The sequence below is a fragment of the Mya arenaria genome, chromosome 4, assembly GCF_026914265.1.
Source record: "Mya arenaria isolate MELC-2E11 chromosome 4, ASM2691426v1".
NCBI lineage: Eukaryota > Metazoa > Mollusca > Bivalvia > Myida > Myidae > Mya > Mya arenaria.
The window spans coordinates 47,795,223-47,810,048 of NC_069125.1; the positions used below are offsets into that span (position 1 = coordinate 47,795,223).

Sequence of the window (14,826 nt, forward strand, 5' to 3'; positions counted from 1 at the left end):
ATTGACCACATCTTGTCAACCGCTGCACAGCAACCCCAGGGATAAGCGACCACCATGCAATATTGTTTACACCAACATGTGTGCCACACGGCATAAACCGGCAAAGCGTACCATGCACATGTGAGTGTGTGTGTGAGTGGGGGGGGGGGGGGGGGGGCAACATCAATCCCATTAAAGAAATATACGCATAGCCCTATCAGAAGACCTTACTACAAAACATCAACCCCACCTAAGACATTAACTACATCGGGTCTGAAAACATGGACGGCTGCAAAAAGATAATTGAAGATGAAGTCCCACATTGCCAAATCACCCAAAGATTAAAACAGCCGTGGATTAACCGGGATATAAGGCGACAAACCAGGCTGAACGACGATGATTCCCGCGTGCCAAGAACTCTTATTTCCAATCTGACTGGTCCAAACATAAAAACATTAAAAGGAAAGCCCAGCGCCTATATAGGCAGGTCCGTCCACGATGCACACATATCAAATATGCTCAAGCCAGACAAACATAACCCAAAAGTCTTCTGGAACTACATGTATATCAACTCCAGGAAGAAAGACAACTTTGGTGTGCCTTCACTCAAAAAGGACGGGTTGTCAAACAGCGATGATAAACAGAAATCTGAATATATTAATGACCAGTTCACCTCTGTCTTCACAAAAGAAGACATGGCTTAACGTCCTACTCTTTCACCAAGCCGTCTGCCAACTCTATACCCTAAATATGTCACACTCAAGGGCGCCAAGAAGCTTCTGTCGAACCTTAAACCACACAAGGCTCCAGGCCCAGACAAGATATCCACTAGACTACTTTAACTTGCCTCAATAAAGTTGTCTCCAGGCCTGGCAGAACTTGTTCAACTGTCTCTGGACCAAGGTCAGATCCCACTTGATTGGAAAACCGCTCTTGTCTCACCTGTCTTCAAAAAGGGAAATCCTTACCATATCTTACTAGAGACCTATATGTATCTCTTTAACATCAGTCTCAGGCAAGGTGTTGGAACACATTTTCTTAAGTAACATCATGTCTCACTTTGACGCACAACATCCCCTCTGACTATTAACATGGGTTCAGAAAAATTGGTCTTGCGACATTCAACTCTTGATAACCATAAATGACCTAGCCAAAGGAGAAGATAACAACCATCAAATTGACGCTGTTCTGCTTGACTTCTCCAAAGAATTCGATAAAGTTGGGAAAAAAATGGATTGAAAACTTTCTCTCGTGCACAACAGGTTATTGTCCTCGGCTACCTTGCTTTTCACCTCAGGAGTCCCTTAGGGAAACGCCCTTGGCCCCTTTTTCCTGATCAATGATCTACCTTCCAAAGTCCAATCTACGGCTCGTCTCTTCGCCGATGGTTGCCTCCTTTTTAGAATCATGCGTTGCCCTGACGATTCACGCCAGCTTCAACATGACTTTGATAGTTTCCAATCCTGGGAGAATCATTGGCATCATCTGTACAAAAAGGAAACCTATCCCAAAAACCTCAGCAAAGTACTTAACACCGCAGATCATGCCAAATAGCTTGGAGTTACCATTTCTTCCAACATCTCTTGGAAAAAAACCCACATCGATAACATCACCAAAGAAGCCGATTCCACCATGTCCTTTATCAGGCGAAACATGCGATCGAGCCCTACAAGTGATAAATCTAATGCGTTCAAGACGTACGTTCGACCTTCTGTTGAATACGCTTCATCTGTCTTGTCCCCGCACTCTGAGTGTCACATCAACCAACTAGAAATGGTCCAACGTGAAACATGACTGCGTCTGAACATAAAGTGTCAATGCTAAGTCTATTAGAGGGCGCTATCAACGACGGTTCATCCAAAGCTCGTACTTCCATCTACCAAAACAGTTTATTTCCTGCAACCATCGTGCTTTGGAACAAGATGCTCCAAATCGTTGTTGACCAGACCAGTCTGGATGCTCTCCAATCAGCCCTGGCCAGTCAGCATACAGAATATAAGTAACATGGAGATGTTGTTAACCTTTTTAAAATAATTATAACTAGTGGACCTTTTATTTTTGAAAAAAATGTCAGTCCTGCCTACTGCGTATGTATATATATATATATACATATACGGTTTCAGCCAATTGCGAGTATAGTCCTTGTGGAGTGATGCAAGATGATGATGATGATGATAATGATGATGATGATGATGATGATGATGATGACAGATGTTTGTTTGGAGTCCCGGTTATTTTTTTCCATTATGAGATTTTACTGATTACGAAGTACAAGCTTGTGTGTTTGTTTGCTTGTTTGGTTAGCTGTTTGTTTGTCTTTTTTTGGTTGTTGTTGTTGTTATTGTTCACCAAAGCATTATTTGATGTTTACCATAACAAAATGTAGTATAAATACATATTTTTTAATTAGTACAACCGTTTATTACTCTATGTAATTAAAAATACTTGAAGCAAAGTCTCCAACCATGAGAAAAACTAAAACTGAATAAACTAGAGCCTTCTGGTCGTCGTCTTGAAACGAAACATAACAATATAAAGTAAGTGTGCACTTCCTCCAATAAGGCTCACTGATCGACTTTAATAATGACCTCTTAAACACTTATTTGAATCGAGGTTATAATGGTTCTAGTAAACATGCTACATGTCTTCTTGTATCTGAAAAAAAATGTTATTGAAGATAAAACTCATATTGATCTCAACTCCTTGTGACGGCATTAATTGACTAATATCTATTTCACTTATACATACCATTTTTGGTTTAATTTCCAAAATGGTGCTCTTATTATTTTACTCTGGAGCAATGATAACGTTTGACTTTAGCTATAATTAACCTTAGCTTCATTTACTTTAATACCGATACTGTTCATTATACTGTTTTCGATTGAGGTGAACGTTGGAGTCCGAGTATGGTTTTCTCGATGACTGAAAGTTATCTCTAAGACCGTTTTTTGGTTTTGTTTACAGGTGGTGTAGGTATCCGGTGATTGAGTATTTGAAATTAATTTATATTCATTTGTTACTTTAAATGTTATTTTTTTCTTAATTTTGTTGATACGTGCTCTGAAGAGGCTAATATTTCTTTATTTAGTATTTTGTTGGGACAAGTGAGTGGTTATGGCAATGCTAATTACTTAAAGCTCCCTGAGAACTCCTGAGTGGTTTCATTGACCGTACCAAGGCGGTACCCCAATAGTTATCAATATACTGATTGTTTTGGTACTAAATTAATAAAAATGTCCTTTGGTACCCTTTCTTTGTTTGTGGCTGTTTACTCCGGCTGTTCATACTTTGTTGATTAATGTTGTGACACGTGTGAGGATATGGCCATATTATATTAACTCTAAGCCCCCAGTAGACTTGGGTTCCAGTGAACTATTGTTTCACTGACCGTTCCAAAGGCGGTTATCCCATCGTTAATCAGTTAAAGGCCTAGTTAAAGCCTTCTATAAGTGACCCCCGCAAAACCGTGTATTGTACACAACCTCTGTGTATCGACCTTAATCTAATTGCCTTATTGTCTTATCAGATCTCCGATCTGAATATCATGTTCTGCAGATTTGGAGGTTTTAAAATATAAATGGACCCTAAATGGCCCTGCGCCAATAAAAATAAACAGGCAATTGGCTCCTACTGTGACATCAGTGCAATTACAGGAGATGCACAGCAGGGATTGTCATGCCAAACATTCCTTAAACTAGGCCTTTAACTAATGTTGATGAGTGTAAGGTCAGTGTGTGGTGTTTGAATTTGTGTATGTGGTGTTAATATGTTATGTTTCTAGTTCATTTACTAGGCTTGTCTCTGTGGTTTTCATGGTATTAATGGATTTCTTATCATCCGTTTCACTATCAAATATAGAAGGTTCACGTTTCACTATCAAATATAGAAGGTTCATTTTAAGTGTGCACATACCATGCATATATGTGAATAATTTTAAACACACATTTAAATTACGTTCCTCCTTTGCTGCGATGAACAGGTTCATCATTCCCTCGCGTCCGTTGTCAGGATGTTGTAGGTACGTGAAGTTTATTGCCCTTGATTGACAGCGATTGTTTCTGGCGTTTATTTTATCTTTAATATATTGAATAAAATTTGAATGTATTAATAAGATGTCGGTCACATTTACGCTATTCTCACATTGACTCACGTTATGATATTTGAATACGTTGAATATTTGAATAGCTATAAACAAAGGCCTTCTGTTGCCTAGCAAGATAAAGTATTAACGTGTTTACTGCATGTTTTAATGAAATAGTTTGATCATAATTATTTTCTACACTTTTCGTAAAAGAAAATGTCTGTAGATGAAGACAAAGTGGGTGGGGAAAATGACAAATACAAATTATTTATACGCAGTCTCTTCATCTCTACCAGATAGAGAGGTTATTAACTAGAACAGTATTTAAAACAAATTTAAATACGCACATTAATATAATTATGTATACACATTATTTACAACGGTACAAACCATTTCAATGTCAGTGAAATGGAACATATTTTAATGTTGAAAATCTTTTTCAGAGTGGGTGTGGTAAACGGCACCGTACGTAATTCACAAATATTTTGTCTTTACTTTTTTTAATACGTCGTTTCTGAGTGTATTGGGTTTGTTTTAATTTCATCTCATTTATGATTGTTCTGTTGTTCTACACATATGTTTATACATGTGTGTCTATTGTGTTTTTTTATTATTCAATTGTCAATGTTATAGTCTATTTGTTTGCTAAGTTTTCATTTACACTTCAACCTTTTAACTGTCTGAATTTCAATATATTGTATTTATAGTATAGTCCCTACTGCGTTTAATTGTATTGCGTTTTTTTGGTCTGTTTTTATTTTGAAGAGTATATAGTTTGGTGCGTGATGATAATACACATTTAGTGTATATCTATTAATAGTAACATAAATAATAGTCATAATCGACATGACGACATATAAATTTCAGATTGAAACAATTGAACATCCCGTAACAATGTGCTTGGTGAGAGTGTTGGACCCGTGCATACTTTCAGGATAAACAGCAAACCGATGGATAGCAGCGCGAAGATTTTATGCAAAGATTAACTTTGCTGGTTTAATTTCTGTGCCTAAATGTGAGTAACTAATGGGAAGCTTGACAATTGATTCGACATTTTGTAAGCATAGCTATTTGTCTAAACTTTTATTCAATTAAAAATAACTAATTTTTAACATTGGTAAACTGTCATATGATTATAAATGATATATATTCTGTGACGTTTTTACACGTTGCAAGACTTAATAACTTGTAGAGTGATCTTTGGATATCTGATATAAGAGAAGCAGTCTCTGATTAATTGAGACTGTCGATTGACATGCCTGGTAAATGCAACACTGCATTGGCTGAAGTGGTATTTAATTACTAGTCAAAATATAAGTAATACCTATAGCTGTTTATTGTACATCATCAGTATCATATACTCAGCTGAAATTAAATTCAACAGTGCAATACTTATCTCATTTTATTTTATTTTTCACATTGTTAAATACAGTGTTTTAATTCATTGTCGCAATATACCTGTATGGACAGTTTTAATATTCAATTGTACTCTGCGCTTGCATTTCAGCTGACATAATGCGTGTACAAAGTGTCATCTTTACCGTCAATTTCCTTGTCTTCTTCGTGGGCGCATCTACGAACACAAACGGTATTTGTTAATATATATGCTTAAATACCAAAAATAAGCTACTGTTGTGTTCGATACTGTCCTGTTTGTCATTAAGTATCAAATTATGAAAATCGCAAACGTCAGCCAATGTTGTAATTCCTTCTTAAGTCTGCATGATTGGTGCGGTGTTTGTTTTAATTATTTGAACTTACATATTTGATGCATTTTATTGCATTACAAATAAAATTTAATAAACGTTTAGAACTGTTTCTCTCGAATAAAAATTCAAATATTTATTTTTGAATGCAAGATTGATTCAGTTTCAAAAATGAAAATACTTCTACAAAATTGTAAAAAACAGGGGGTTTACCTCTCTCATAAACTCATAAACGTTCTTCTATCGAGTTCTGTATTCTGTTACAAAGAAATGTGCAATCTCCTACGCAGTGATCTCCCATGTCAAGAAGAATATCTGCCACCATGGGCGAGAATAGCTGGATTTCAGCTGTATAAACTTAATATAAACTCGTTCGTTTAAAAATATATTCTCTTCTCTCTGTTTTTGGTTAGTTATTATCAATCATTTCAATTATTCATTGTGCATTGAGGTTAAAAACTTAAAACACATTTTTTTTAATTAAAGATAATTGATATAGTATCTTTGGTCACGTGATTTGTATGGTGGCATCGATTATTGTACTAAAAGGGAAGTTACACTGCGTAGTGTTTGTGGATTGTGATGTCTTAAAGGATTTGAAAACTGTTTCTTATTAAAAAATATTAATATTAAATATTAAATGTATACTGTTTTAATAATGTAGGTAATGGCTGTTACTACAATGGACAGTTTAGACACGGCAACTGGACGGATGGCTGTGATTTCAAATGCAAATGTGAAAACCCTGAAACTGGACACTACGTTTGCCATGTTAGGTAAGCTGTTGGGGTAAGAATATTATAGAACCTAACGACAAGATAATTATATATTTCGGTAGCACGATTTGCATGTAAAACCTGAAGAAAAAAACCAAGCCAAGGTTTTATGGAAACTGTTCCTTGGCCGCAATGGTAGCCACAACAAGCATTTCATATGAAATAAATCGTCATTTAAAGACTATACTTATCTTCGGTAACTTTAAAAATAAATGAATGTATTATCACATATTAGGTGTCCTACATACAAAAACTTGCCTAAAGGATGCACTCTTAAACTTCCGATTGGGGAAGAATGTTGCCAAGAGCTAGATTGCAGTTCAACTACAACACTTGTCAACACAAAGGGACCGAACTTGCAAAGTGATGACTTTGATACAAATGCTTCAACACCTATGGAAGGATTGAACACAGTGATGGATCTCCCAATATATACTCCAGGTACATGCATTTAGGTACTGCAAGTACGCACTACAACGTGAAATATGTTTGAACATCGTTAAAATGATAAACTCATACATACCATTCTGATACTATGATTGAAACAACAGGGAAAGGCCCAGCATGAATAATTGATTGTGTGAATGTTCCTTTGTTTCTAGAGAGCGAGTATGGGTGTCTTTACAAAGGCAAGTATTACACCGGCCAGTGGAATGATAGCTGTGACCATACGTGTGTTTGTGAAGAACCATTCTCTGGGAGGTACACATGTCATGAAAGGTAATCTCTACTCATTAAATTGCTTAGAAAACAAAGAATCCCCGTGCCCTCGACCCGCACGGTTCCCTATGCTAACATAATGGAAAGTGTTTGTTACAACTGGGTTTTGCAAAAACATTTCACGGTTTTGAGTTTTGTTTCAGATGTCCCGCGATCAACGAAATCCCTGCAATTTGCACTGTTAAAGCTCCCATAGAGGATGAATGCTGTGCTCGTATTGAATGCAACGATACAGAAATAAAATCCTTGTCCTTTACACATTCAACAATTGGTACGGATTTGGGGGAATTCTCGTCACAGAGTTTTATAAGTAGATCTAACTTTACTGATTCTCACTCCCAAGGTGACAAGTATCCTACTTCGACACTTCCGACCATTGACAAAGTTGGCGAATATAAAGGTGTTAACATAAATACTGTTGCATTTAGTAAAGAAAGTAATCTACAGATTCCCGAAATTTCAGCCGTTATACCTCTTAAAGAACGTGATCGACTTTTGGCACTGATATTTTCCAAGTATGGTCCAGTATCATTATTCACTGCAAAAGGAGTACATGATGGAACAGTAAGATCAGACTCGATCTCCTTGGATTCTCTATCACCTACTGGTGATGAATTAAATGACTCAGCGAAAGCAGCTGCTATGCAGGTACATAGAGATATTCTACAGAACATGATTGCAGTTGATACAATAGCAAAACCTATTGAGAGTGAAACAATAGCGAAACCTATTGAGGGTGATACAATAGCGAAACCTATTGAGAGGGATACAATTTCGAAACCTATGGAGAGTGATACAGTAGCGAAATCTATGGAGAGTGATACAATAGCGAAACCTATTGAGAGTGAAACAATAGCGAAACCTATTGAGAGTGAAACAATAGCGAAACCTATTGAGGGTGATACAATTTCGAAACCTATTGAGAGGGATACAATAGCGAAACCTATTGAGAGGGATACAATAGCGAAACCTATTGAGAGGGTTACAATAGCGAAACCTATTGAGAGTGAAACAATAGCGAAACCTATTGAAAGTGAAACAATAGCGCAACCTATTGAGGGTGATACAATAGCGAAACCTATTGAGAGGGATACAATAGCGAAACCTATTGAGAGGGATACAATAGCGAAACCTATTGAGAGTGAAACAATAGCGAAACCTATTGAGAAACCTATTGGGAGTGTAGCAAGTAAGTACACCAACAGACTTACGATGTTAAAGGTAGGCAGAACATTTCCCTGTAGTGACTAATGCGAAACTGTTCGAATGTATCGAAATATCTCGTAAATGTAATATAATTCTGAGGTAAAGTAAGAAGTAAAACAATGCTCAAACATAGATCTGATTTCTATTTTCACTCTATGTTTATTTCTCTCTTTAGGTAAGAGGCTTTGTCAGTTCAATGGATATAAGTATGCGGAAGGTGAACAATGGTATGATGGTTGCAAAAGAACGTGCGTTTGCAAAAATCCTGTCGATAATATGTATATTTGCGAAGAAAGGTATGTTAGAAACTATTTGATTATAATGAAATATTGTATATACTCAATTAAATATTTGTTCAATTTTTAAATGCATTTTTTTGTAATTGTAGATGTCAACAATATAGGAAATTGCCTCCGGGGTGTTTATTCGGAAAAGGCCCTGTTGATGACTGCTGTACCGTACCTGACTGTCGCCATGGCAACGTTTTTATCAACAGAAAAACGCGAAACATCGCACAACTTTTCTCTCGCTTCCGACAAAATGGAAGTTCACTGAAACTGACTAAAGAACTATTCAACGACAGAGTGCGAAATCAACCACAAAAGAAAGCAGGAATTATTCCACTAAGAGAAAATTTCTTCGAAGGTTTTAAAACTCGAGATGATGCAAATAAAAACAAAGCAAAGCAAACAAATAGTCTCAAGTTAAGCCTACAGCAAGTCGCTACTGAAAGCGCAAAATATGCAGGTAGTCATTTGACAAATGACAAACACAAATCGCAAGTATTTAAAACAAGATTAAAAAGTGAAATAACAGAAATGGTAGATAGAAGTTCAACATTAGATAACACACATGTAACTACAGTCAACACAACCCTTCGCACCATCGTACCTGAATCTTCGCCTAGTGTTGTTACAAAAGACTACGACGTTTCCAGGCGATCAAATACAACGGTTTTGTCTAATGGTTTGTACTGGCAATGTCGCTTCAGAACATATTTCAGTCATATCTGATTTCTTATTTACATAATACCTACAATTCAAGACAAGTCAAAGTATATTTTGTAAATATTGCCTTCGGCTCACAATAAAACACACAAAATATATCAGCTATATTTTCCAACAATTATTCTGTATTTTTAATTTAATGATATCATTAACATAAAAAGCTACATATTCTATATTAGCGTCGTTTCTACACTGCATAAGGTTGCTGAAATTTTGAAATTCATGTCCCCCCTCGTACCATAAATGTTTTTACAATCAATTATATGAATTAGATATTAAGTAGTGTCAACAAATAACTATGTCATGCTGATTCGGTCTTGAAATAAGTCAAAACATGTAATTGTTAAAAAATTATCTATACGAACTTTATTTTTGCAAAATCTTGCAGGTTTGTGTGAGTTCAAAACCAAATTTTACGCTGAAGGTGAATCTTGGAATGACGGATGTCAAACAGGTTGCAGGTGCTTACCGGGGGGAATTCCATCTTGCAAGAGCAAGTAAGCTAAAGCTTTGTTTCGCTATTCCTCGGATGTATTTTGTAGACATAGTTTTGTAAATTTGGGCTTAAAATTTTAAACTAAAGCATAGTAAAAGTTTTGACTCCTGTCCCTGAAGTTCGCAATGTATACTATTTATGGTTTTGACCCAAACATTATTTTCGTTTCAGTTGTTATCACTATCGAGTTATTCCTCGAGGTTGCTTTCTCGCTGCACCGAATGGATGTTGTGATATTTTGATATGCCCGAACTCGCATCGTTTTGGACGACAAGCCGTGGGACGAACACCTCTACAACAAGTTGCTCAGCCAGATCAATTAAACACATGGAGACAACAATTTTTACAACGAACAAATTCAGCGTTGAGAAGCCAACATGTCACTGGGCAAAGACCATTTTACCGAAATGGTAGTAATCAAAAGTATCGGACAAATTACAGGATTGAAAGTGGCCATACCCTTCGAAGCATCTATTCTCCACCAAGGTCGTTCTATTTACCGTTTGTTAAAACGAGTTTAAACCGTCATTCTCGCAATATTCCCAGTGTTCATTCTACAAATACATCTTCATCGAACTTAACCGGGAATAATTCGTCTGGGAACACAGCCAGATCATCACAAGGGAATTATGTTGCTGCAGAGAAACATTATACTCCTTTCCGTTATGTATCTTCAAACTTGAGACCAATGACTATAAATTTTGCAAGGTGGAATAGAAACTCCAACATAGGAAATATTTTAGGTAATGTCTTAGTTCCGTGTAATCAATGCATAAAATCTGCAATGAATGTCAATTTTAATGTGCTTGCATTACATATCTGTCTTATCATATAGGTTGCGTTGTCGGTAGTAAATTGTACAGGCAGGGAGAAACATGGAATGAAAAGTGCAAGCAGAAATGTACTTGTGACAATGAAGCGGAACATCACGTGACTTGTCGTAAACTGTGAGCACTTCTTGTTTTTACTATACAAAATAACCTTTTATTGCTTTTAATATTTCAAATCGTATAGTTAATATATGACCAGTCATAACCGTTTGAGCTGCTCGTCTTTTACCCGACGTTTCCATGGCATCATTTACTGTTGCTGGTAACTTTTTATGAATGAATGAATGAGTGAATTGTATGTTATCATTTCCTATCTTATCTGTTATCAGATGTCCAGAATGGAAACTTCCAGCGGTTTGCACATTACAGCAACCATCGGAGGGAAAGTGTTGTCCATATCCCAAATGTCCACAGGGTTTTCAACTGCAACAACCGCTAGGGTACATCCCCGAGTGAATTCTGCAATAATCGCCAGAATACATCTCCGAGTGACCTCTGCAATAATCGCCAAGATACATATCTGAGTGACCGCTGCAAAAAGTGTTTAACTATACGCTTTAAAGGCGTACATCTGTGTTTAATTAAGCATTACTTTATGTTCTTCAAAAGTTATCACAAGCATTGCATGTAGCTGCATGTACATTCATAACTGCAATAGCTAAAAGCGTAAACGGATTGCAAGTACCACGTAATGTAATACGTTCGTGTTATTTAATGTACGTAGATTTAAGTCCCCTCGAATTGCAACTCATGATATATGTATCTTTCTTTATTGTAATGTAGACAAAAGCATATGATATTATCGTTCAGTATTCTCATGTTCAAGCTTCACTTTCATGTATGTATGTATGTATGTATGTATGTATGTATGTATATGTATGTATGTATGTATGTATGTGTGTGTGTATGTATGTATGTATGTATGTATGTATGTATGTATGTATGTATATATGTATACTGGATATTGAGACTGAATTCTTTTTTAGAAACTATATTTGATATAACTAATTTTATAAATGGATGTATGAATTATTGTATAAAATAGTTTTGGTAAAAGAGTCAACATTTTTTTCAGATACCACTCGTGACATAATCATCTGGGCTACTGTAAGAGCATTTTACAACACAATTATTTGTTTGCTTTTCTGAGTCTGAGTCGCAAAACGTTAGTGTATACGGGCCCTGAGTATGTGTGGAACTGTTTACCTTATATTCGTAACTCCTAATGAACGATTATATTTGTTGGAATGTATACTTGCGATTATACAGAGAATCAAAAAACAACAATTGTTATAGCAACTGCTTTATAATTAGTAATAGTATTAGTACTTTCTGGCGCCTAGAATGTGGCGCATAGCAAACCAAGTGACCATCCAACTCTGCACAAATATTTTTATAATGAATGTTGTTGTTGACTACTTATTTTATCGGTGTAAATGTGTAGCATATTGAATTCATGTTGCTGTTCTATTGTTTGTTTCAATTATGGTTTTGAAATATGAAAATGCTACAAACTTGCTGTTGCATTGGTATAAATGAGTCGAGTTATATTTCAACGGACCAATTGCGGGTTGAGTGGGGTTTATTATTTCGCCTCTTTGCCCCCGAGGTGAAGCCAGAAAAAACGAAGAAATGTTCATCGATTAGATCTCTCAATTTTTTGTACATTTTTTTCTTATTTCAATTAATTTATCACATCTATGTTCACAATCTAAAACTACATTTTTATAGTAAGACTAAGTCACCTGCATTTTTTGATTGCGTATGCGTGTTGCACGATCAGATTTCAACAACAGATTTACCTTTCCGGAATGCAATACATTAAGAGCAGTAAAAATTATATTTTGTAGAAATGTATATAAACAGTATTATTTTTATTTACGCATGCACAGCATAATATTGCGAAGCTCAAGATAAGCGCGTAAATGTTAATGCAAGTGTCACCATGTCTCCATAACATTTATGTTCTAGTGGAGTATGTGTTTTATTGATTAAGGGTTGTTGTTTTGTGCTTTTAATAGAAGCTTCTCAATTTATCCGATTTTACGGCTGAAATAGGGACATTAGAATTCTAAGTCTTCGGAGTAAACATTGCTGTCACAGATAATTAAATATGCTTCTATAACTAGTCTCTTTGATAAGATAAGATAAGATAAGATAAGATAATCTTTATTTCAAGTCTGTCATAATAAATACAATTGCAATAGTTATTTGACAAAGCATAGATTTTCCAGTAGCAAGCAAACAACATGTCTAAAAGAGAGATAAAAATAAGTAAATAATACATAACATGTTATATTAAAGTGCATGGATCTATAACTGTTATATCGTATACAGATATTAAAGATACATACATATTGGTGCAACATACAATGTAGACATTGTGTACAAATCGTATATAAAAGCAGTTTACGGTTATAAACACACAGACATATCGTCATCATCGTATTGAGTCTGGGTTTGAAACTCAAGACGTAGAAGTACAAATCTTGGTTTTCTAGAAAAACAATGATACGTAAGGCATGTTGATGTTTAAAATTGTTTGATGTTATATATGACTGCTTCTACTTTTATATATTCTCCTGTTGTAAAATAGGAGTGATACAAATGACTTTTTCATTAAATTTGAAAATTAACGTTTTTGAGTCTTTAAGTCCCAAACTCAGACTCAATACATAAGTGTTCAGTATATTGACCCTGCATTTGTAGCCACAACAGCAATTTGCCTCAGACGGTTTGGCATATTAACCTTTCTTCTAAAAGTTCTTTATAACTGGGAGTGAAGTCATCAAATATAAGTTTCAAAGCTCTGTACTCTAACTTACTACGTTTTTTTCAGTATTTTGTTGACAACAAAAGTGCCAAACTAAAGGCAGTATTGTAGTTAAAATTAGAACAACTTTGGTAAAAAATGGATAAAACTTTTGTTAATGAGCATTTTTGTATCTTGTTTATAAGGCTATTTCGACAATCAGACAATTTGAACACCGAGTAAGACACTAAAATCACATATACATGCATTTTATTTAGTTTTAATCGCTTAAAGATACACTCTTACTCCCACATAATATTTACCTCAATTAATACTATTGCTTTCATTGGTTAGTCTTGGTAGTGATGGAGCTAGCGTGATGATGGGTCGAAAGAATGGTGTTGGCGTGAAACTTAGTTCTGATGCTCCATCGCTTGTACATATCCACTGTCTGGCGCACAAGGTGTCTCTAGCCCCATCTGACACAATAAAGGCATTCGCTTATATGCATGACATCCAAGCTACAATCCTTGCGCTGTACAACCACTTCCACTACTCTGCTGTGCGGTACGAGAAGTTGAAGAACCTGCAGACAGTCTTCAGCGAGCCCTCCCTAAAACTGAAGGAGCCTATCAACATCAGGTGGCTGTCAATGCATGACGAAATTGATACCATCCGTAGGTGCTATCATTCCATTGTGAGTTGTCTTGAAGATGAACCGGAAGGGAAAAATGACACCAAAGCCAATGGGCTGTTGAAAAAACTGACAAAGTTTAAGTTTATCAGTGTGCTGCATATGTTAAATGACATTCTGTTATGCATGAAAAAACACAGCTTGAGTATGCAAAAGGATGATGTTTAATTTGGTGATGTAATGCCTGTAGTCCAATTAGCTATTGGAGGTCTTGAGGGACTTAAAAGTGGCGGTGGTGACCATTATAAACAGTTTAGGAAAGATTTAAGACAAGTGAATGGCAAAACTATGTACAAGGACATACAACTTACTTATGCAGATAATGATATTATGAATGTGATAGTTGACTACATTTCTAGGATCCAGGAAAACCTTGGAGACAGACTGGCACCATCAGATACCACTCGTGACATAATCGAAGGGCTCTGTGCTCTTATTGACCCTAGCACACTGGCAGACCTCACCAACAGCGATATCAGGGAGAGACTAGCAAATGTAGGGAAGCACTACAAGAAGTTAGAACAAGGATGTCTAAGCAAGGAGTGGCCAATCATGAGATCTCTTATGACTGGGGCATAC

General features: G+C 36.0%; 1 protein-coding gene across 2 annotated transcripts; it reads left to right on the forward strand.

Moving 5' to 3' along the window:
- The first annotated feature begins 3,914 nt into the window (after positions 1-3,914).
- LOC128232154 (uncharacterized) lies at positions 3,915-13,342 on the forward strand. 2 transcript variants are annotated; one of them, XM_052945550.1, is made up of 14 exons: positions 3,915-3,997; positions 4,504-4,525; positions 4,928-5,075; positions 5,568-5,648; positions 6,431-6,542; positions 6,778-6,983; positions 7,145-7,262; positions 7,406-8,451; positions 8,644-8,764; positions 8,857-9,434; positions 9,864-9,972; positions 10,143-10,714; positions 10,807-10,918; positions 11,131-13,342. In XM_052945550.1, the coding sequence occupies exons 4-14, from the start codon at positions 5,576-5,578 to the stop codon at positions 11,255-11,257; spliced, it is 3,174 nt and encodes a 1,057-aa protein (XP_052801510.1). In that variant the 5' UTR covers positions 3,915-3,997; positions 4,504-4,525; positions 4,928-5,075; positions 5,568-5,575; the 3' UTR covers positions 11,258-13,342. The 2 variants fall into 2 exon arrangements, with proteins under 2 accessions (XP_052801510.1, XP_052801511.1); XM_052945551.1 differs by lacking the exons at positions 3,915-3,997; positions 4,504-4,525 and having other exon boundaries at positions 4,789-5,075.
- Positions 13,343-14,826: the final 1,484 nt, after the last annotated feature.